Source organism: Macaca fascicularis, chromosome 19, assembly GCF_037993035.2.
Source record: "Macaca fascicularis isolate 582-1 chromosome 19, T2T-MFA8v1.1".
NCBI classification, from domain to species: Eukaryota; Metazoa; Chordata; class Mammalia; order Primates; family Cercopithecidae; genus Macaca; species Macaca fascicularis.
Genome location: NC_088393.1, coordinates 6,927,259 through 6,951,334, shown reverse-complemented (window position 1 = coordinate 6,951,334; position 24,076 = coordinate 6,927,259). Strand labels below are relative to the sequence as shown.

At 46.3% G+C, this 24,076-nt stretch overlaps 2 protein-coding genes across 6 annotated transcripts in view; one reads left to right on the top strand and one right to left on the bottom strand.

Annotated features, from left to right (window-relative positions):
* ACSBG2 (acyl-CoA synthetase bubblegum family member 2) overlaps window positions 1-23,789 on the bottom strand; it is a 46,001-nt gene extending 22,212 nt beyond the window's left edge. Inside the window, exons 1-7 of the mRNA XM_005587686.5 lie at window positions 23,547-23,789; window positions 20,515-20,612; window positions 17,222-17,451; window positions 13,737-13,825; window positions 9,003-9,123; window positions 4,906-4,986; window positions 399-548 (exon numbers count right to left, since the gene is read on the bottom strand). Of these exons, the coding sequence (XP_005587743.3) occupies window positions 399-548; window positions 4,906-4,986; window positions 9,003-9,123; window positions 13,737-13,825; window positions 17,222-17,451; window positions 20,515-20,581 (738 nt within the window). The 5' untranslated portion in view covers window positions 20,582-20,612; window positions 23,547-23,789. The remainder of the gene's footprint in view (window positions 1-398; window positions 549-4,905; window positions 4,987-9,002; window positions 9,124-13,736; window positions 13,826-17,221; window positions 17,452-20,514; window positions 20,613-23,546) is intronic.
* RFX2 (regulatory factor X2) overlaps window positions 1-24,076 on the top strand; it is a 205,251-nt gene that overhangs the window by 29,383 nt on the left and 151,792 nt on the right. For 3 of the 5 annotated variants that reach the window (XM_074025507.1, XM_045379387.2, XM_074025495.1), the window contains exons 3-5: window positions 3,057-3,200; window positions 5,622-5,742; window positions 16,566-16,664. The gene's annotated coding sequence lies outside the window, so the exon portion shown is untranslated. Of the gene's footprint in view, window positions 1-1,769; window positions 1,900-3,056; window positions 3,201-5,621; window positions 5,743-16,565; window positions 16,665-24,076 lie in introns of those variants that run through there. The other 2 variants (XM_074025497.1, XM_074025508.1) reach the window with 2 other exon arrangements.

Below are 24,076 nucleotides of genomic sequence, written 5' to 3'. Positions count from 1 at the left end.
CTTGAATGGAGGCGGAGGTTGCCTTGAGCTGAGATTGCGCAACTACACTGCAGCCTGGGGGACAGAGCAAGACTCCATCTCAAACACACACACACACACACACACACACACACACACACACACACACACACAACCTTCCTGACCTACATAGAGGAATCATCCTTGTCTGTTGGGTGCATACCCTGCCAGACATTTTTCTGCTTTTGACATGGCCAGCATTCCTTGATCTGAATCACTGCACTCTGCTGCCCCCTAGTGAAGCAACTACACTACTCTCTAACCCCCAGTGGTGAAGGAGCCACTGCGTGCTAGACCTTGGAATGCCACCCTGCCCCTGGAAGCCAACAGGAGAAACAGCCTAAAGGCCACCACTCCAGAGCAAAGGGACTTTGGCGTACGTTGTCATGACTGAGCATCACTCCCTTGGGCATGCCTGTGGTCCCGGAAGTGTAGATGAGCACTGCGCATTGATTCGCCTTCTGGCTCTGGATGACCTGCTCCAGTTGGGTGTCAGCAATGCTTCCGCCAAGTTCCATGAAATCATCCCACTGTGGACAGAAAAGACAAACGGAGGATGAGAAGGCAGTCAGGTGTCCTCTTCCCCACCTCCCAGGTTCAAGTGATCCTCTTGCCTCAGCCTCCCAAGCAGCTTGGACAGGCATGCACCACCACGCCTAGCAATTTTTTTTTTTGTATTTTATTTTATTTTATTTTATTTATTTGTTTATTTTTAGACAGAGTCTTGCTCTGTCGCCCAGGCTGGAGTGCAGTGGCGTGGTCTCAACTTACTGCAACCTCTGCCTCTTGGGATCCAGTGATTCTCCTCTCTCAGCCTCCTGAGTAGCTGAGACTACAGGTGCGTGCCATGACACCCAGCTACTTTTTGTATTTTTAGTAGAGGTTGGTCTGCTAATACTGGTCAGGATGATCTCAAACTCCTGACCTCAGGTTATCCACCCACCTTGGCCTCCCAAAGTGCTGGGATTACAGGATTACAGGCATGAGCCACTGCACCCAGCCTTTTTTTTTTTTTTTTTTTTTTTTTTTTTTGAGATGGAGTCTCACTCTGTTGCCAGGCTGGAGTGCTGTGGCGCGATCTCGGCTCACTGCAACCTCCGCCTCTCAGGTTCAAGCAATTCCCCTGCCTCAGCCTCCTGAGCAGCTGGGACTACAGGCGTGCACCACTATGGCTGGCTAATTTTTGTATCTTTAGTAGAGACAGGGTTTCTCCATGTTGGCCAGGCTGGTCTCGAACTCTTGACCTCAGGTTATTTGTCCACCTCAGCCTCCCAATTACAGGCATGAGCTACTGCGCCCAGCCTAAACAGAATCTTAAAATGGTAGGTTCTACTCTCCCTTGCAGAGAAGTAGATGCCCTTCTATGTCGCTATCCCCTATAAATTAGCAGCTTCGACCAGGGGTGATAGTACTCCACCACTGCCCACCCACCCACCACCAGGGTCTATTAGGCAGTGTCTGGAGACACTTTTGGTTGTTTCAAGTGGGAGGCAGGGGATATATTCCTGGCATCCAGTGAGTGGAGGCCAGCGATGCAGCTCAACATCCTACAGGGCATAGGACAACTCCTTACAACACAGAATTACCTGCCCCAAATGTCAACAGCAAGGAGGTTGAGAAACCCTGCTATAAGTGTTATTGCTAACAAAGGAGTCTTTTAAGTTATCCAAGACTTAAGGCTGTTGCTGTAGTGGTCATTTTGAAACTCTAAAAAGTTTGTAATTTTTTTTTTTGTTTCTGAGACAGAGGCTCACTCTCGCCAGGCTGGAGTGCAGTGGCACAATCTCCGCTCACTGCAACCTCCGCCTCCTGGGTTCAAGCAATTCTCCTGCCTCAACGTCCTGAGTAGCTGGGACTACAGGCATGTGCTACCATACCCAGGTAATTTTTGTATTTTTAATAGAGACGAGGTTTCACCATGTTAACCAGGATGGTCTTGATCTCCTGAAAAGTCTGTAATTCTAATTGGTTGTCTTAGTCATTGTTCTGGTATTAATATGGACATTTATGTTTTCTGAAAAGCATGAAAGCTGATGAGTTTTGGCTGGCCAGAAAGGTTCATTTCTCCCACTTGCATGGAGGGAAAACCAAAATAAACTCCATGACTTTCAGTTCCTTCTGATTGGAGCAATGGGTTTGAGAGTCTAATCTCATGGAAATTAGAAGGAATTCTTCATGGTCTCTCACAAGCCTCTTGTCCTGGTTTCTGTAAGATAACTCAATATGTCCTTTAAAATAAAACAACAGCAGTGGCTCACACCTGTAATCCTAGCACTTTGGAAGGTGGATCACTTGAGGTCAGCAGTTCAAGGCCAGCCTGGCCAACATGGAGAAACCCCGTCTCTACTAAAAAAAAAATACAAAAAATTAGCCAGGCATGGTGGTGGGTGCATGTAATCCCAGCTACTAGGGAGGCTGAGGCAGGAGAATCACTTGAACCCAGGAGGTGGAGGTTGCCGTGAGCCAAGATTGCGCCACTGCACTCCAGCCTGGGTGACAGAGTGAGACTCTGCCTCAAAAAAAAAAAGCAGGCCGGGAGTGGTGGCTCACGCCTGTAATTCCAGCACTTTGGGAGGCCGAGGAGGGCAGATCAAAGGTCAGAAGATCGAGACCATCCTGGCTAACACAGTGAACCCCCGTCTCTACTAAAAATACAAAAAATTAGCCAGGCGTGGTGGTGGGCGCCTGTAGTCCCAGCTACTTGGAGGCTGAGGCAGGAGAATGGTGTGAACCTGGGAGGCGGAGCTTGCAGTGAGCCGAGATCACGCCACTGCACTCCAGCCTGGGCGACAAAGCAAGACACTGTCTCAAAAAAAAAAAAAAAAGCAAACTAAAATCAATAATAAAAGTATTATTTGGCTTAAGTGGATCTCTGTTGCTTGCAATCAGACATTTTCTGGCTGCAAAAGATGCTGCAGCAGAATATATTTTCCAAAAATGATTGTGACAACATGTATAATGTCACACATTCTTTAGGGACCTTGCCTCTCCCTTAGTAAGCCATGGTGTCTATGTCCCCATCCCTTGATCCCTGACAGATCTTTGGCTTGGCCTTGATGGGCAAGTAATGACGGGAGCAATGTCATGTGACTTCCAAGACTAAGTCATTAAATGTGAGACAGCTTCCACCTGGCACACGTGCTCTCTCTCAAGATATTCTCTATAAAGATCTCAGCCACCAAGTAAGTCCAGCAATCTTTTTGTTGTTGTTTAGATGGAGTCTTGCTCTGTTGCTCACGCTGGAGTGCAGTGGCATGATCTCGGCTCACTGCAACCTCTGCCTCCCGGGTTCAAGCGATTCTCCTGCCTCGGCCTCCTGAGTAGCTGGGATTACAGGTGTGCGCCAACACACCTGGCAATTTTTGTAGTTTTAGTCAAGTCAGAGTTTCACCATGTTGGCCAGGCTGGTCTTGAACTCCTGACCTCGTGATCAACTGGCCTCGGTCTCCCAAAGTGCTGGGATTACAGGCATGAGCCACCACTGTGCCCGGCCCCAGCAATCTTGAAGTGACCGTACTAGAGAGGCCATATGGAAAAACCATAAAGAGATGGAGAAAGATGCTGGCTGCACCCCAGCTACAGGGCTGGGACTAAGATGAAAACCAGAGTCCTTGCTTACAGCACAATACCCAAAGGGCCGCAAAAAAAACCCTTGGTAATCAGGATCAATGATGTTTTAGTTTAGCAAATTTGCTTATTTGTTTATTTTTTTTTGAGATGGGGTCTTGCTGTGTTGCCCAGACTGATCTCGAACTCCTGGGCTCAAGTGATCCTCCCACCTCAGCCTCCTGAGTAGCTGGGATTACAGGCATGTGCCATCATGCCCAGCTTAAGATAAATAATATTTTAATGAATAGTATTTTAAAAGTAACTATTAAAGCAAAAAACATCCGTGATGAATACATATCAAAATTTTACATAAAGACAGGCTGCGACACAGCTGTTGGGTCCTAGCCATACTGGAGCTTGCGGCAAAAGGAAAAATTTACATCCCTCTATGCATATTTTTAAATGGTCAATGGTTTTAGTAAAAATATTTGCATATTTTTAAATGGTCGATGGTTTTGGTAAAAAGATTATCAATGATTTTGCATCTGTTAAAGCCAGAAAAATAAAGTTATAATAAATTTTGGCTTGGGTATAAATAAAATATTTAAACTTAATGTTAGTTTTAACACATAATTTTCAACTTTTTAGTATATTGTTTAATTATCTTAATGTTCTTGGGAAAAAAATAACAAAATAACTGATTTTTTTTTTAGCCACCAGTTTTGGTGGTGATTTGTTCAGTCCAGCAGTAATTAGTTGGAACAGACACTGTTCATTAATCAGCCCCTTTATGCCAGAAGGGAAAAATGTGTCCCAGAGGTCCCGCCTACTTCCTTTTAGGAGGCCCCCACACATTGCTCACCTCCCATTTCCCTTTGCAAAGGGCACACCCACTTCCCTTTGCAAAGCCCCACTTACTACATTTGGGAAGCCCCACCCACTTCCCTTTGCAAAGCCCCACCCACTACATTTATGAAGCCCCACCCACAGCCCTTTGCAAAGTCCCACCTGCCACATTTGTGAGGCCCCATTGCATCTCTGCTTACCTCCCACTTTCTTTGAAAGGCCACACCCACTTCCCTTGTAAGGTCACACCCCCTCCCTCTGCTCACCTTTCACGTCCTTTGAAAGGTCACACCCACTTTCCTCACAAGGCCCCACCCACCTTTTCTCACCATTCACTTCCTTTGAGAGTCCCCACCTACTTCCTTTGAGAGTTCCCACCCTTGCCAGGTCCCACCTCCTCCCTCTGCTCACGTTCTACTTCCTTAGGCCACGCCTACTTTTCTTGCAAGGCCCCGCCCTCCCCTTTCCCCAGTGCCCACCTCCCACACTTACAGAGTACAAGTTGTTGTTCTCCTTCATTGGCAGTCTGTACTGGATGATGGCTTTTAGGGGCTCCAGGCTGCTCTGTGGAATCTGAAAGAAAGTTCTCTGTGGGCTTCATGGCAGCCCAGCCCTGGGAAAGACTAAAGCTGGGTTGGATGTCCTAAGCTCTCTCCAGCAACTCCAGCCAATTTTTTTTTTTTTTTTTTGAGACACAGTCTTGCTCTGTCGCCCAGGCTGGAGTGCATTGGCTCAATCGCGGCTTACTGCAACCTCCACCTCCCGGATTCAAGCCATTCTCCCACCTCAGCATCCCGAGTAGCTGGGATTACAGGCATGCGCCACCATACCCAGCTAATTTTTGTATTTTTAGTAGAGCTGGGGTTTCACCATTTTGGCCAGGCTGGTCTCGAACACCTGACCTCAGGTGATCCACCTGCCTCGGCCTCCCAAAGTGCTGGGATTGCAGGTGTAAGCCACTGTGCCCGGCCTCTTTTCTTCCCCTGCCCACACTATAAAACGCTGCTATTGGTCTTGACTGACCCCAAATGACCTGGTTTCAGGACTCCTGGATTCTTTGTATTCCATATCACTAGCTTCCAACAGTGTAGGTAGAGGATGACAGCAATCTGCCTGAGACAGCACATCTCTGACCGAATTATGCTACACAGAAATGTGGATCTTGGTTGATGAGCTAAAGGAAGTCCCTCCCGCTCTCTGTTTTCCAGGACTTTTCACCTTGCAGCCCAGATTTAGCTAACCTTTTAGTTGGAATCAGGCAACAAAAATCCTCCATGAAGTTGGCTGGAACCTGGACAAGTGCAGAGCACTCTACCCATACCTAGCATGGTAAGAATCAGGCAACCTGCAAGATTCTTGTACTCTGTTCATGCCAAAGAAAGGGGGAGGGGTCTCTCTATGACACTTCTAGCCAATCCAGTGAAAAAGTTACTTGCAACATCCATTTTGCTAATTATAGCCATGCCTCTGGCAGGCATTGGAGAGAAGAGATAGCAGAAGCCCGTACAGCAGCTGGACAAGTTTTCCAGAGAGAAGAAGAAACAGACATTCAAGGAGCCTGGGGCAGGCAACAGCTTGGGATGTCTGAGGGATATAAAAAGTCCAGGATGGCCAGAGTGGGGACCCAAGACAGTATGACAGGTGAGGGGGCATGAAAGAATGGTGAGGCCCAGATCAGCGGAGCCTTGGAGGCAAAGATGAGGAGTTTGGAGTTTATTTAACTCCAACAGAAAACCACAAGAGAATTAGAGGGTTTAAGCAGAGGAGGATCTGTGATTACTTCCCCAGATCAAAGATCTCCAAGTGGAGCTGGGCATCCAATTTGGAAGGAGCATGTCAGGAACCTGGTTTTGAATCTTCTAGACATAGCAACTGGAACAATAAATCCTCCACAGACTTCACCTTCAATGAAACTAGGAGTCAGAAATAATTCAGATATTTCTTTATTCACTTAAGGCTGGACCTCCTAGAATCAGGACAGAAATCCATAGCAGCCAGGTGAGTGTAGAGGGGAAGGTTGTGTATGTGGCATTTTCCAGTTATGGAAAACTCAAATTAAGCCAGCATTCCCAGATGGAAGAAGGATCCCACCCACCCACTAGCACCCACCCCATAGTGTGTTCTGCTAAGAAGAGGACAAACAGGTATGACATGAGTTTTGGGAACCACAGATGCATCACTTAAGAAAGTAATTTTATGAGCAGTGGTTCATGCCTGTAATCCCAGCACTTTGGGAGGCCAAGGCCATTGGATCACTTGAGGCCAGGAGTTCAAGAGCAGCCTGGCTAACATGGCAAAATCCCGTCTCAAAAAAAAAATGCAAAAATTAGCCAGGTGTGGTGGTGTGCACCTGTAGTCCCAGCTACTTGGGAGGCTGAAGCATGAGAGTCGCTTCAACCTGAGAGGTAGAGGTTGCAGTGAGCCAAACTAAGATGATACCACTGCTGTCCAGCCTGGATGACACAGTGAGACTGTCTCAAAAAAAAAAAAAGAAGAAGAAGAAGAAAAAAGAAAAGAATTTTTAAAAGCTCCAGGCCAGAGGTAGAGGTCTGTCCTTACTGAACCAAGTCAGGAATTAGGAGTCAAAGGAAGCCAGGCAGCAGAAAGTGTTGTATTTTGCTGAGTCTAGCTAGGATTTCACTGAATCTGGAAACTGTACCCAAATTTTGGAGATAGTAAAATGTGAGAAAACATATGGTCAGTAGTGATCAGAGAATGCCATCAATGAAAAGACACATCTCGATTCCAGAGATGTTAAGAAGTGAAGAAATGAGTGGCTCAGAGTCATGAAATCATGTATTCAAGAAACAGTCACAGTGGTCCTTGAGCTGAATGATGAACCTAGCCATCTAGGCTCACCCCTCCCAAGGACTCCTCTCCTCTCCAGGACCCTCCTGCCAAAAGCTGAATCAGCAAACTGCAACTCATTCAAACATGTAGGAAATTTAAAGTTTCCACAATAGCCATACAAAGACACTACAATGAAAAAAAAAAAAGTAACACAGGAGCCAAATTTCACTGTACACAAAGAAAACTCACTGGATAATTTCAACACAATGCAAAAGAAAATTGTAACCAAACATTCCAACATAAAACTAAAAATGTAATGAAGCAAACACAGCTAGAAAGAAAGAACACAAAGCAAACATACAAGCACTCAGGGAAGAGACAGCAGGACACTAGAAAAAAGTGAAACAGGAAGGGATAGAACTTAGGCAAGAAATAGAAGAGAACAACAAAAGCATCTAGAAATGAAGACAATGACAAGAAATGAAGAAAATTATATAGAAGCACAGGCTTGAAATCATCACATTTCCAAAAGAAAAAATAATTAGCAGTGGGATGTATATAAAATAATAGATAAATATTTTTACGTGGGGGCTTAAGGCCAGGCATGGGGGCTTATTCCTATAATCCCAGCACTTTGGGAGGCTGAGGCAGAAGGATCAATTGAGGCCAGAAGTTCAAGAGCAGCCTGGGCAATATAGCAAGACCCTGTCTCTACAAAAAAAAAAAAAAAAAAAAAAAGGTTTTTGTTTGTTTGTTTGTTTCGAGACAGGATCTCACTCTGTTGCCCAGGCTGGAGTGCAGTGGATCAATCTTGACTCACTGCAGTCTCCACCTTCCAGGTTCAAGCGATCCTCCCACCCCAGCCTCCCCAGTAGCTAGGACTACAGGTGCATGCCACCACGCCCAGCTAATTTTTGTATTTTTTGGTAGAGATGGATTTTCACCATGTTGGCCATGCTGTTCTCACACTTCTGACCTCAGGTGATCTGCCTGCCTTGGCCTCCCAAAGTGCCTGGATTACAGGTGTGAACCACCACACCTGGCCCAAAAAATGTTTAAAAAATTAGCCCAGGCCTGGCGCAGTGGCTCACACCTATAATCCCAGCACTTGGAGACCGAGGCAGGCAGATCACGAGGTCAGAAGATCGAGACCATCCTGCCTAACATGGTGAAACCCCATCTCTACTAAAACATACAAAAAAATTAGCCAGGCGTGATGGCGGGCACCTGTAGTCCCAGCTACTCGGGAGGCTGAGGCAGGAGAATGGTGTGAACCCAGGAGGCGGAGCTTGCAGTGAGCTGAGATCGCGCCACTGCACTCTAGCCTGGGCGACAGAGCGAGACTCCGTCTCGGAAAAAAAAAAGTTAGCCCGACATGGTGGTACATGCTTGTAGTCCCAGCTACTTGGAGGACTGAGGCAGAAGGATCAGTTGAGACCAGGAGTTCAAGGCTACAGTGAGTTACAAGCACGACATTGCACTCCAGCCTGGGGACAGAGTGAGACCCTGTCTCGGAAAAAAAAAAAAAAAAAAGAAAAGAAATGGAGGCTGAATATTAAACTAAGTTAATATGAATTGGAAATCAAACTCCTCCACTTCACTCTGCTTCTCCAAACATCAGCTTCACCACGTATACTAATGAGGTCACGGAGGACTCTTGCTGAACCGATGTATGGCCTTATTCTAATGGCCCTCATTAGAATTTACCTGGGAGAAAAAGAACACTTGCCCAGAGCCCTGAGGTCTCCCTGGGTGACTTTGGCAGGCAGTGTGTAGGGGTTTGCTGGGTAGGGGTTTACCGAAAGGATTTTCTGTAACTGTTGATCATTCTCAACCAGCAAGATGTTCACTTTGGCATGAGTGATGACATATTGACAAGCCTCGGCAGAGTTGGTGGCATAAATACCAACACAGAGACCCCTGGGAAAAGAAAACACATTCATGTGTGCATCCAAACACACCTTAAAGGCAGAATGGTCTGGAAGGTCAAGAGAGAGGAAAGATTTGCAGGCAAGTTCTTAAGTTTGCAGCCACAGCACCAGCTTCCCTCCCTTCCCAACTTAACGGTGAAGACAACAAAAATGACAATGATGATAAGAGTGACAGCTCCTGTGATGTCACTATGACAACAGGTCGTGGAACACTTAGAACACCCCATTTTACAGATGAGAAAAACAAGGATCCGGCGGTGAAGTTACTCAAGATTACACAGCAAGTAGGTGTTAGACCTAGGATTTGAACTTCTCACTCAGCTCCTGTTCCCATCATTCATGGCCTTTTGTGCTTGCAGGTGGCATCCTCTTTTGCTTTTAATTTGCATTTCCCAATGGATAATGACATTGAGCATCTTTACACGTGCCTTTTGGCTACTTTCCTTTGTGGCATTTCTGTTGAAATCTTTTGCCCCTTTCAATTTTTTTTTTTTACCTTTTTATTACTGAGTTACAGAATTCCTTTATATATCTTAGATACCAGTCTTTTGTCAGAAATTTGAGTTTTAAGAATATTTTCTCCCAAGTATGCAGTTTGCCTGTCCTTTTTTTTTTTTTTTTTTTTTTTTAAGATGGGGTCTAGTTCTGTCACCCAGGCTGGCATGCAGTAGTGCAGTCTCAGTTCACTGCAACCTCAACCTCCTGGATTCAAGCAATTCTCCTGCCTCAGCCTCCTGAGTAGCTGGGATTACAGGCATGCATTACCACACCTGGCTAATTTTTGTATTTTTTGTAGAGAAGGGGTTTCGCCATGTTACCCAGGCTGGTCTCAAACTCCTGGCTTCCAGTGATCCACCCGCCCCTGCCTCCCAAAGCGCTGGGATTCCAGGTGTGAGCCACCATGCTCAGCAACTGTTCATCTTATTGGTGTCTTTTAATAATCAGACTTTTTAATGCTAATAAAAAGTCCTATTTGGCAACTTTTTCTCTTATGCTTTTTGCTCTCTGTGTCCTGTCTAAGAAATCTTTCGCTACCCCCAGGTTGTGAAACCATTCCATCCTTTCCTTTTTCTAGAAGCTTTAGAATTTGACTTGCATGATTTGGTCTGTAATCCATCTCAATTTAATTTTTGCATATGATGTGAGGTAGGGATCAGGGCTGATTTATTTTTCCATACAAATATCCAGTTGGTCCATCACCACTGGATTACTCTGCTGCCTTTGTTGGAAACCAGTGACCATGTATGCATGGAGCTATTTCTTGCTCTCTGCTCTGTTGATCTAGTTGTTGTGCTTTTAATATGTCAGGGAATGAAGCACGTTATAATTATTTGGGATGGTTACTCTCATCACTGTTCTTAAGCACATACTATTTGCTAAGTGCTGTGCTAAGGGTTATTGAATCTTCTTATTGAATCTTACTGAATCTCTTATTGAATCTTCGTAACAGCCCTGTGAGGCAAAATATATATATTATATATATATAATATTATCTATACTATATATAATATTACTATTAGGAAGGAAGGAAGAAAGAAAGAATATATATTATATATATTATATATATATTTCAACTCCCTGTAAGATGGGGTAGTATATGCTCATAAAAATTTGGAAAATAGAATATAACATATTAGGGTGTTCTTAGTCTCGATGATGAGATATAACTAATGTTAATATTTATTTCTAGTCACTACCCTCAATTTCTTTTCCTTCCTTCCTTCCTTCCTTCCTTCCTTCCTTCCTTCCTTCCTTCTTTCCTTCCTTCCTTCTCTCTCTCTTTTTCTTTTCTTTCTATTTTTTTTTTTTTTTTTTTTTTACAGACAGGGTCTCACTCTGTTGCCCAGGCTGGAGTGCAGTGGTGTGATCATAATTCACTGCAGTCTCAACTTCCTGGGCTCAAGCCATCCTCCCACCTCTGCCTCCCAAGTAGTTGGGACTACAGGCACACACCACCATGCCTGACTAATTTTAAAAGCACCTTTTTCTTTTTTTTTTTTTTTTTTAGAGACAGAATCTTGCTATGTTGCCTAGGCTGGTCTTGAGCTCTTGGGCTAAGGCAGTCCTCCCACCTCAGCCTCCCAAAGTGCTGGTATTACAGGCATGAGTCACTGTGCCCAGCCTCTCAATTTTTTCATAGCTGTGGCTGCTGCTACTGTTGTCATTGCTGCTGTTATTATTAATCTTGACTCGAACAAATGAGTTCAGGTCTCAGGGTCTTTATCCAACCACAGCGTGATTCTGGGGAAGCCACTTAACCTCGATGGGTCCCAGATTATCGTCACCATCATTATTACTCGGGATCATGTTGGCACCTACCTCAAAGGGCTACCATGAACAGTCAATGATATCATATGGGTAAGAGTGACCAGCAATAATTGCTGTATTAATAATTAGTATTTTTATTTTATTTTTTTTTTTTTGAGACGGAGTCTCGCTCTGTCGGCCAGGCTGGAGTGCAGTGGTGCGATCTCGGCTCACTGCAAGCTCTGCCTCCTGAGTTCACGCCATTCTCCTGCCTTGGCCTCCTGAGTAGCTGGGACTACAGGTGTCCGCCACCACGCCTGGCTAATTTTTTGGTATTTCTAGTAGAGATGGGGTTTCACCGTGTTAGCCAGGATGGTCTCCATCTCCTGACCTCGTGATCCGCCCACCTCCGTCTCCCACAGTGCTGGGGTTACAGGTGTGAGCCACCGCGCCTGGCCTGGTATTTTAAATGTTAAGCGTAGTTGTAACCATACAGTGTATAAATATTTTGATACCTGCTTTGTCACCTCTGACATCAAAAATGTTTAAAATGTGCTCTTCAGAGCCATCATTTCAAAATATTACCCAGAATCCCATCCAGAAGGCGTCTCATGGTTTAATCCCCAGCTGTGGGACACTTAGGTTGTCCCTGACTTTTACTTAGGTTGTCCCTGACTTTTTGCCATCACTAATAAGACTTCCAAGAAGGATCTTTGTGCATAAGCCAAAATATATTCTCATGTTTTGGTTTTGCTTCTTTAAGTAACACTCCCAAAGGTAGAATTACCAGCTCAAAAAGAAATCAATATTTTATTTTTACTTTTTTTTTTTTTTCATGATTAGAGCCTGGGCAACATAGCAAGAAACCATCTCTACAAAAAAAAAAAAAAGGAAATTAGCCAAGTGTGGTGGTGTGTGCTCATAGTCCCAGTTACTCTGGAGGCTGAGGTGGGAGGATCGCATGAGCCTAGGACTTCAAGGCTGCAGTGAGCTGTGATTGTACCACTGCATTCCAGCCTGGGTGACAGAGCGAGACTCTGTCTCACAAAAACCCCAAAGCAGACAAACAGAAAAACCCCAGTGGTATGGTGGCATCTGGACTGGATTATCATCTTTTATTTAAATACTGAGTAACCTGGTAAACCAGACCCCAGAGATGAACAAAACACAGTCAGTGTCATGGGAGATTAATGTCGGGATACCCCAGCCCCTCCCTAACTCCCAGGTAATATAACTAGAGGAACTCCCTCTTTTATTTGTGTGTGTGCATGTGTGTTTAGGAGCTATTTTTTGTTTGTTTGTTTGTTTGTTTGTTTGAGACAGAGTCTTGCTCTGTCACCCAGGCTGGAGTGAAGTGGCATGATCTTGGCTCATTGCAACCTCCACCTCCCGGGTTAAAGCAATTCTCCTGCCTCAGCCTCCCAAGTAGCAAGGATTGCAGGCACCCACCACCACACCCAGCTAATTTTTGTATTGTTTTTAGTAGAGATGGGATTTCGCCATGTTGGCCAGGCTGGTCTCTAACTCCTGACCTCAGGTGATCTGCCCACCTTGGCTTCCCAAAGTGCTGGGATTACAGGCATGAGCCACCGTGGCTGGCCATTTTGTGGATTTTTAAATTTTTTTTTTTTTTTTTTTTTTTTTTTTTTTTTGAGACGGAGTCTCACGCTGTTGCCCAGGCTGGAGTGCAGTGGCGCGATCTCGGCTCACTGCAAGCTCCGCCTCCTGGGTTCACGCCATTCTCCTGCCTCAGCCTCCTGAGTAGCTAGGACTACAGGCGCCCGCCACCGCGCCCGGCTAATTTTTTGTATTTTTTTTTTAGTAGAGACGGGGTTTCACTGTGGTCTCGATCTCCTGACCTTGTGATCCGCCCGCCTCGGCCTCCCAAAGTGCTGGGATTACAGGCTTGAGCCACCGCGCCTGGCCTAAATTTTTATTTTTAGAGCAGAGTGCTGACTCTACTGCTCACTGGCCGTATGAGCCTCAGTTCCCTCATCTGTAAATAGGAGATGATAGGACCCACTTCACATTGCTGTCGTGAGGTCTTCCAGGATCGTACACACGGAGCACAATGCTTCTGCACATAATCAGAAGCCTCTAAATGCTGTGATTATTATTTTGTCTGCAAAAAGTTCTGCAGCTGAAGAAAACCAAGAGGTCTGACACCGCTGGTCTAATGGGTGTTATTGCGTATGACCTGTGATCAGAATAATGTGTTCGTGTATCTATCCTGCCTGCTAACCAGGGCGTTCATCCAAAATTCCTGTTTGCATCTCACACCGAACAAGCCCAGGGGTCCCAGGCCCAGGGTAGCGGCTCCTTAATCCTCACCGTGAACCAAGCCAAGGACCTTACCCAGCTAGGATGGCGCCAACAGCAGTGATAAACCACTCCGCAGAGTTAAACCCCAGGATGCCAACTCCGTGGAAACGCTCCAAGCCCAGCTGGGAAGGAAAAAACCAGAAAAACAAAGCGTGAACACAGAGATGTTACATCATTAGGATATGTGACGTTAGAGTCAAATGTAGTCACACGGAGGCTGGGCGCGGTGGCTCACACCTGTAATCCCAGCACTTTGGGAGGCTGAGGTGAGAGAACTGCTTGAGGTCGGAAGTTCAAGACCAGCCTGGGCAACACAGTGAGACCCCTGTCTTTACAAAAGAGTAGAAAAGTTCGCCAGGCATGGTGGTTCACCCTTGTCGTCCCGGCGACTTGGGTAACTGAGGCAGGAGGATCACTTGAGCCCTAGAGTTCGAGGCTGCAGTGAGCTATGACTGTACCACTGCACTCCATCCTGGGCAACAGAGTGAGACCCTGTTTCAAAACAAAGCAAAAGTAGCCACATGGAGTGGGAGACAGCGTTGAGCCTAAAATCTGAGGTGTAATATTGTTTTTTGTTTGTTTGTTTTTTTGGGTTTTTTTGAGACGGAGTCTTGCTCTGTCGCCCAGGCTGGAGTGCAGTGGCGCAATCTCGACTCACTGCAAGCTCTGCCTCCCAGGTTCACGCCATCCTCCTGCCTCAGCCTCCTGAGTAGCTGGAACTACAGGCGCCCGCCACCACGCCCGGGTAATTTTTTGTATTTTTAGTAGAGACGGGGTTTCACCGTGTTAGCCACGATGGTCTCCATCTCCTGAACTCGTGATCTGCCCACGTCAGCCTCCCAAAGTGCTGGGATTCCAGGCATGAGCCACTGTGCCTGGCCGTATTTTTATTTTTAATGAAAGTATTCAAGGAATGATATCAGATAGTGGTGATAAGTTGCATATGTAGGTCGGGCATGGTAGCTCACGCCTGTAATCCCAGCCCTTTGGGAAGCCGAGGCGGGTGGATCACCTGAGGTCAGGAGTTCGAGACCAGCCTGGCCTACATGGTGAAACCCCATCTCTACTAAAAATACAGAAAATTAGCTGGGCGTGGTGGCACATGCCTGTAATTCCAGCAACTTGGGAGGCTGAGGCAGGAGAATTGCTTGAACCCGGGAGGCAGAGGTTGCAGTGAACCCAGATTGTGCCATTACACTCCAGCCTGGACGACCAAAAAAAGAAAAAGAAACAGGGTCTTGCTCTTTTGCCCAGGCTGGAGTGCAGTGGGTGATCGTAGCTCACTGCAGCTTCGACTTTCTAGGCTCCATCAATCCTCCCACCTCAGCCTCCCGAGTAGCTGGGACTATGGGCCTGCTCCATGGAGTCTAATTTTAAAAAAATTTATTTTTGTAGGGCTGGGTGTGGTGGTTCACACCTGTAATCCCAGCACTTCGGGAGGCTGAGGCGGGTGGATCTCTTAGGTCAGGAGTTCGAGACCAGCCTGGCCGACATGGTGAAACCCCGTCCTATTAAAAATACAAAAAATTAGCCAGGTGTGGCGGTACGCATCTGTAGTCCCAACTACTTGGGAAGCTGAGGCAGGAGAATTGCTTGAACCTGGAGGCGGAGGCTCCAGTGAGCCAAGATCACACCGCTGCACTCCAGCCTGGGCAACAGAGTGAGACTCTATCTCAAAAAAAAAAAAAAAAAAGTTGCACATGTAAAGGTACAGACTTGCCCTGAGTGTGGCTGAGAATAAACCAGGAAACTCAGGAACAAAAGTAAGCATCCTTAGGGGAAAACTCTCTCTTTGTTCTGGGTACTGCCAACCAACATCGTCGGCTCTTTTAGTCATACGGGATCACGGCTGGCAATGATCTGCTGTTCTTGGGGGAAAAGGAACCATTTGCCTGCTGGTGCCTCAGGATGAGATGCCAAGTGTTTCAGTGACCAAAAGGCTGGCTTTATTGTGGACAGAGTGTGTTTTTATTAATGCCTATTAATAATAATTACACTGATTAATTTCTACTTGGGGCTGCAGGTAGTTTTGTTTGTTTTTCTTTTTGGTTTTGTTTTTACTTTGGTCTCCAAGTTTTGTTTTTGTTTGTTTGTTTTCTGAGACAGAGTTTCACCCAGGCTGGAGTGCAATGACACGATCTCGGCTCACTGCAACCTCTGCCTCCTGGGTTCAAGCAATCCTCCTGCCTCAGCCTCCTGAGTAGCTGGGATTACAGGCGTGCACCACCACACCTGGCTAACTTTTGTATTTTTAGTATAGATGGAGTTTCACCACGTGGGCCAGGCTGGTCTCAAACTCTTGACCTCTTGACCTTGATCGGCCGAACTTGGCTTCCCAAAGTGCTGGGATTACAGGCATGAGCCACCATGCTTGGTCAGGTCTCCAAGATTTAGAGGAGGAGAGGGACCTTCAACTCCACGGAACTAAGAATATGCCTAATGGAGACCATCTTTCAGGAGAGATGAACTAGCCACAGCGACATAGTATGAGGGTGGGGCCACCAAGAAGAAACCCAGCCCAAACACATGGTTCTCTCTCTTTTTTTTCTTTAAGACACGATCTCACTCTGTTGCCCAGGCTGGAGTGCAATGGTGCAATCACAGGTCACTGCAGTCTCAACCTCCCAGGCTCAAGTCATCCTCCCACCTCAGCCTCCTGATAGTTGGATCTACAGGCATGTGCCGCTGCACCTGGCTAATTTTAAAATTTTTTGTTGAGACTGGGGTCTGTGTTGCCCAGGCTGGTCTTGAACTCCTGGGCTCAGTGATCCACCTGCCTCAATGTCCCAAAGCCCTAGGATTACAGACATGAGCCACTGACCCCAGCCTTTTTCCCTCTTTCTTTTGCTTCATTCATTCTAGGGGGGACTGGCAAGCATGCTGTGAAGACACTCAAGCAATTTTGTGGAGAAGGCCATGGAATGAGGTGCTGAGACTTCCTGCCAACAACCAGCCATCTAGGTAAGTAAGTTTGGAAGTAAAGCCTCCAGCCCTGATTGAGCCTTCAGATGAGACAGCCCCAGCTGATAACTTGGCTGCAACCTCATGAGAGACCTGGAGCCAGAACCACCCAATTTCAAAGTAGCTCCTAAATTCTCAATCCACAGAAATTGTGAGATGATAAATGTTTGTCATTTCAAGTCAGTATGTTTTGGGATAATTTGTTATGCAGCAGCAACTAACTAATACATAGATATAGTATGTTAGGGACAAATGCAAGATACAGAACCATGGGTGTAGTAGGCTATTATGTGTGTAAAATTTTGCATATATAAAAATTGTATTTTATGTATATATACATAATCTAGTTCTCAAAAGGACACACAAAAAACTGACAATGGTGGCTGCTTCCTTGGAGAGGAACTAGATGTCTGAGGCTCATGAATCAGAGGGAAATTTTTCACCAATTAACCTTTGTATCTTTTGGTGCCCTGTGAATTTTGTACCACATATATGTACGTGTATTACCTATTCAGAATGAATGGTTGAACAAAGGAGAATGAATGAATGGATCTTACCTTGATCAAGGATTTTGCAGCCTTCCGACAAGCCTCGTAGTACTGGTCGAAATTCAGAACTTCCCATTTTTTGCCATTCAGGGATGCAAGGGCTGGATAAATTCCAAATCGGTTGACTGACTCTCGAAAAAATTCAGGGATGGTCATCGGGGTCTCATGGCCCGGTCCATGTTTGGATAGCCTCAGAAGGACTTCTCCATCTCGACAGGTGGTCCACAGCCTGGGAGTAACTGCAAATAGTTACCAGAGTTGGGTGGCAAATGTTTTAATTTATTTAACAACTTTGGATAGGGGGCGGTTGGTGTCTTTTTGGACCTAAGGTGCTGAGAGTTGAATTAATCCCCTTTTAGGGTGAAGTTATGTGGTCAACACTGGCAAGACAAGCTTCCTTTCTCTTTATTTATTTTTTCATTCCCCCCCCAAAAAAAATTTTAATAAGTCCAAAGGATTGTATACCAAGCACTTTCTTACCCAACACCTAGATTCTACAACTGCTAGCATTTTAGTATATATTATCACACATCTGTCCTGCTATTTTTGTTCTGTCCATTGTTTTTTGTTTTTTTGTTTGTTTTTTCTTTTCTTTTCTTTTCTTTTCTTTTTTTTTCTGGAGACACAGTCTTACTCTGTCAGCAGGCTGGAGTGCACTGGCACAATCACAGCTCACTGCAACCTCGACCTCCTAGGCTCAAACCATCCTCCCACCTCAGCCTTCCAAATAACTGGGACTACAGGTGAACACCACCATGCCTAGATAATTTTATTTTTTAATGTTTTGTAGAGATGGGGTTCTACTGTGTTTCTGAGGCTGATCTCAAACTCCTGGGCTCAAACAATCCTCTCTCAGTTTCTCAAAGTGCTGGGATTACAGTCATGAGCCACCGCACCTGGCTCCATCTTATTTTTTTTATTATTATTTTGTTTTGTTTTTGTTTTTGAGATGAAGTTTTGCTGTTCTTGGCCAGGCTCGGCTCACTGCAACCTCTGCCTCCTGGGTTCAAACAATTCTGCTTCAGCCTCCCAAGTAGCTGGGATTAGAGGCATGCACCACCACGCCTAGCTACTTTTGTATTTTTAGTAGAGACAGAGTTTCTTCATGTTGGTCAGGCTGGTCCCGAACTCCCGACTTCAGGCAATCCGCCCGCCTTGGCCTCCCGAAGTGCTGGGATTACAAGCGTGAACCACCATGCCTGGCCTATTATTATTATTTTTTGAGACGGAGTCTCACTCTGTTGCCCAGGCTGGAATGCAGTAGTGCGATCTTGGCTCACTGCAACCTCACTACCCACACCTTCATCTCAGAAATCTGGCCTCTAGAATTGTGAGACAATACGTTTCTGTTGTTTCAGACACTCAGTTTGGGGCACTTTGTTAAAAAAAAATTAGCCAGGCATGGTGGTGCATGCCTGTAATGCCAGCTACTTGGGTGGCCAAGGCACGAGAATCACTTGAGCTTGGGAGGCAGAGGTTGCAGTGAGTTGAGACTCACTACATTCCAGGCATGTGCCACCACACCTGGCTAATTTTTGTAGTTTTAAGAGGCAGGGTTTTGTCATGTTGTCCAGGCTGGTCTCGAATTTCTGGCCTCAAGCAATCTGCCCACCTCAGCTTCCCAAAGTGCTGAGATTACAGTTGTGAACCACTGTGCTCAGCCAGTTTTCTAGGGATTTAGATGAATATTCCACCCCTTGGACCCATAAAGGTCCCCAAACTCCTTTTGTGCATGACGCTATCTTTCGAGTACTCCCGCACTCCCTCTCCTTGAATGTGCATTTTGCAATGCAAGTACTTTTATTTGCCATAAACCTCAGTACTTTCAGTTTTTTTTTTTTTTTTTTTTTAAACGTAGTCTCACTCTGTGGCCCAGGCTGGAGTGCAGTGATGTGATCTTGGCTCACTGCAAGCTCCGCCTCCTGGGTTCACGCCATTCTCCTGTCTCAGCCTCCCAAGTAGCTGGGACTACAGGCACCCACCACCATACTCTGCTAATTTTTTGTATTTTTTAGTAGAGACGGGGTTTCACTGTGTTACCCAGGATGGCCTCGAACTCCTGACCTCGTGATCCGCTCACCTCAGCCTCCCAAAGTGCTGGGATTACAGGCGTGAGCCACCATGCCTGGCCCACTTTCACTATTTTCTGACTTGTTTCTTGAATTCACTCTCGATGGTGTCAAGAGCTTGGACAATGGCTGGGTTCGAGGTCCCACTGGCATTTGAGGACCTCCCCCAGCCCACTGGTATCAAAGCTGTCTATGATGTCACCATGTCCCTTGACTTTAGCTCTGGCAGTAAAATGATTACAGCCTAATGTTTGTTTTTTTTTTTTTTGAGACGGAGTCTCGCTCTGTCACCCAGGCTGGCGTGCAGTGGCGCGATCTTGGCTCACTGCAAGCTCCGCCTCCCGGGTTCACACCATTCTCCTGCCTCAGCCTCCCGAGTAGCTGGGACTACAGGCGCCCGCCACCACACCTGGCTAATCTTCTTGTATTTTTAGTAGAGACAGGGTTTCACCGTGTTAGCCAGGATGGTCTCGATCTCCTGACCTCGTGATCCGCCTGCCTCAGCCTCCCAAAGTGCTGGGATTACAGGCGTGAGCCACCGCGCCTGGCCTATAGCCTAATGTTAATAAGTCACTATGATCATATCTGTGCCATATCCACATGGATGGTTCCTGGGTACTTTATCCACTTGGGCTCACCATCCTGACAAGCAGGTGCTATTATCAATGCCCCCATCATTCAGATATGCAAATGAGGCCTCCAAAGAGCAAGTGACCTGCCCAGTGTCACATGACCAGTAGAGCAGAGCTCTGAATTAAGTGAACCACTTGCCCTGCTACCTCAACACCTTATCGAGAGTAGAAAATAGGCCCCAGGCTGGGCATAGTGGCCCACACCTGTAATTCCAGCACTTTGGGAGGCCAAGGTGGGAGGATTGCTAGAGCCCAGGAGTTCAAGACCAGCCTGGGGAGCAAAGCAAAACCCTGTCTCTTCAAAAAAAATACAGAGCTGGGCATGGTGGTGTGCACCTGTAGTCCCAGCTACTTGGAGGGCTGAGGCAGGAGGATCACTTGAGCCTGTGAGGTCAAGGCTGCAGTGAGCTATGATGGCACCACTGCACTCCGGCCTGCATGACAGAGCAAGACACTGTCTCAAAAAAACGGGTGGAGGGTGGGGGTCAGCAGGGTCAGTCAAGGAACGGCTACATCTTTCTAGATCCAGACTCCTCTGCCAAGAGCCTTTGTGGAATCAACGCGCCTGTCTCTCTCCCATGCACTCTTTAGTGCAATATACCTTGTGTTTTATTCATGTCTACTTCAAGATCTTTAGCTCCTTCTTGAGTCTTTGGGGTTCCAATCATTCAAGGTGTGCAGAAACCATGCTTCACAGTACTGCAAGGCAAAAAAGCAGGAGTTGAACAGGATTGGTAAAGGGGCTGTAGGTATGAGGCCAACTCCTCCATCCACTAGTCATGTCTGCCTAGCATCCTGGGATCCATTGGTCATGCCTGTCCTGGGCCTGGGAGGAGAGGAGAGTGGCGGGCATGCCAGATACTACAGCATTTGTAAAACCCAGAGGGTATTCAATCTGTGAGTTTATAGAAAAAGTGTGGGCCTATACACAACTCTGTGGGTGAGAAAACATTTTCAAGCCTCCCAAGGGAAAGAAACTCTTATGGGACCACACATTTACCTTCTCTTAAAGGTAGTATTAATATGAAAACTCAAAGGGCCTAAAGGAGAAACAGAATAAATCTTGCTACATAAAATTTTTAAATTTTCCACATAGCAAAGAATACCATAAACAAAAATCAAGAGATCTACAAATTAGGGAAAGATATGGACAATACATCCAAAGTATAAAAGCTTGATTTCCTTCATATGTAAAGAACCCTGAGGAGTTAGTCAGAAAAAGACCAAAACCCAAAGGGAAAGTGGGCAAAGGACATGAACAGATAATTATCTGAAACTAAAAAATGACTTTTAAAAAGAAGAAAACATGCTCAAACTCAGTCCTATGAGAAATACAATAGAAAATATGATGCAGTTTTCACCTCTCAGGTTAAGTAAGATCAAAAAAGGTGACAATATTTCCTATTATGAAAATGTGGGAAAACAGGTGCTCTCATTCATTGTGAAAAAATCAATGCCATCTCTTTAGAAAACGTTTATCAGTAATCAGACTTAAGATCACATGGGGTTTTGTTTTGTTGCCTAGGCTAGAGTGCAGTGGCGCAATCTTGGCTCACTGCAGCCTCCACCTCCTGGATTCAAGCAATTCTTGTGTCTCAGCCTCCCGAGTAGCAGGGATTACAGGCCACTATACCCAGCTGATTTTTTTTTTTTTTTTTTGAGATGGAGTCTCGCTCTGTTGCCCAGGCTGGAGTACAGTGGCGTGATCTCCGCTCACTGCAAGCTCCGCCTCCCGGGTTCACACCATTCTCCTGCCTCAGCCTCCTGAGTAGCTGGGACTACAGGCACCCGCCACCACGCCCGGCTAATTTTTTTGTATTTTTCGTAGAGACGGGGTTTCACCGTGTTAGCCAGGATGGTCTCCATCTCCTGACCTCGTGATCCGCCCACCTCGGCCTCCCAAAGTGCTGGGATTACAGGCGTGAGCCACCGCGCTTGGCCTATGCCTGGCTAATTTTGTATTTTTAGTAGAGACAGAGTTTCTCTGTGTTGGTCAGGCTTGTCTCAAACTCCCAACCTCAGGTGATCCACCGGCTTCAGCCTCCCAAAGTGCTGGGGTTACAGGTGTCAGCCACTGTGCCTGGCCTAAAATCACAAATTCTAAATATCAATTTATTTCAATCAAAAATGTCCCCAGATATGGTCAACTTTGTCCCCTGGGGGAAGTGGAGGCCAAATTATTGGTCGATATTTATTGAAACTGATTTTTCCAGTGGCTTTCAGGGAGGAAAATTGTGCGATTTTGTTCATGATAAAGAGTGGACTCGATACAAGAATCAAGCAGTTGTTCTGAATTCTAGATTTGCAGTAATGTTTTATGGACTGTAAATGTTTCTATCAGTGAGCGCAGGAACCCAGCAGGCAACAACTTGAGTAAACGCTTTGGTGAATGAAGCCCTCTAACATGCACGTGGTTCTTACACCAGCCCTCTGCCTGGAACTCTCTTCCCCTCAGATAGCTGGGACTACAGGTGCATGCCACCATGCCTGGCTAATTTATTTTTATTTTTATTTTTGTAGAACTGGGGGCCTCGCCATATTACCCAGGCTGGTCTTGAACTCCTGACCTCCAGCAATCCCCCCACATCGGCCTCCCAAAGTGCTGGGATTTGCAGGCGTGAACCACCGCACCAGGCCCCTCTTTTCTTTATAAATTACCCATCTTCAGGTATTACTTTATAGTAATGCAAAACGGGCAAATAAAATTAGTATCCAGAGTATGACAAGAACTCTGGATTTAAAAGACAAAAGTAAACAACCCAGTGTTTTGTGACGAAAAATGTAAGCAGGCAGGTCACAAAAGAGGAGCCTGGATGGGCTATAAATCCTGGACAAGATGCTCAGGAGCTTTGGTCATCAGGGAACTGCACGTTAAAAAATCACACAATCATTTCACCCCCAGCAGATATGCAAAAATGCATGCAGCCTGGGCGCGGTGGCTCATGCCTCTGAGCCCAGCATTTTGGGAGGCCGAGGCAGGTGGAGCACTTGAGCTCAGGACTTCTCCACAGAGGACTTGTAAGTTACTAGTAATATTCGATTTCACAAAGTGAAAAGGGCACACAGATATTTATTGTTATTCATTAAATCGTGCAGGTATGTTTTGTGTTATTTTACGCGCATTATACGTTTTGCAATTTTAAAAGGCCATGTAGGGTTTGGGTGCGGTGGCTCACGCCGTAATCCCAGCGCTTTGGGAGGCTGAGGTGGGCGGATCACGAGATCGGAGGTCGAGACCATCCTGGCTAACACGGTGAAAGCCCGTCTCTACTAAAAAAAATACAAAAAATTTAGCTGGGCGTGGTGGTGGGTGACTGTAGTCCCAGCTACTCGGGAGGCTGAGACAGGAGACTGGCGTGAACCCAGGAGGTGGAGCTTGCAGTGAGCCGAGATCACGCCAGAGTGAGACTCAGTCTAAAAAAAAAAAAAAAAAAATTAGCTGGACGTGGTGGCGGGCGCCTGTAATCCCAGCTACTTGGGAGGTTGAGGTGGGAGGATCGCTGGAGCCTGGGAGGCAGAGGTTGCAGTGAGCTGAGATCATGCCACTGCACTATAGCCTGGGAGAAAGAGTGAGACCCTGTCTCAAAAAAAAAAAAAAAGAAAACACGTGCCCTTCTCCCATACCACTGGCACCTGTCACTCTTCAAGAGGTGTGGTTCTGGCCATCTGGCAAGGCACCTGGAGCTGGGACATCTGGTCACTCAGGTGTTTTCTTCTTCCTGCAAAGACAGTAAACAGGTAGCCCCTCCTGGAAACCTGAACATGAGCTGCCCCTTCCCAGCCCCCGTCACCCTCTCCGTCCAGCCAGGATGATGGTGGTGGTGGCAGGCAGGAGGTTGGGTGGTTTCCCTCCACAACAGGCCTTCTACCCCGTTCAACCTTCCAGAACCTTCCATCCCAGCCACCTCTTGTGACATCACTGGCTGTCCCTGCCTCCACACACCACCCCCACCCTAGGGGAAGCTGCTTCCAGGATGGGGAGATTGCTTTTTCATGCATTGTTAATTGATTCGTGCACGCACGCACTTCTGTGTGTGTTCATGACATTTTTATGGAGCCATGACCGTAATGCCAGGGATTGTGCTGGATGCTGGAGACATAAAGATGAACAAAACCAGGCCAGGCGCGGTGGCTCACGCCTGTAATCCCAGCACTTTGGGAGG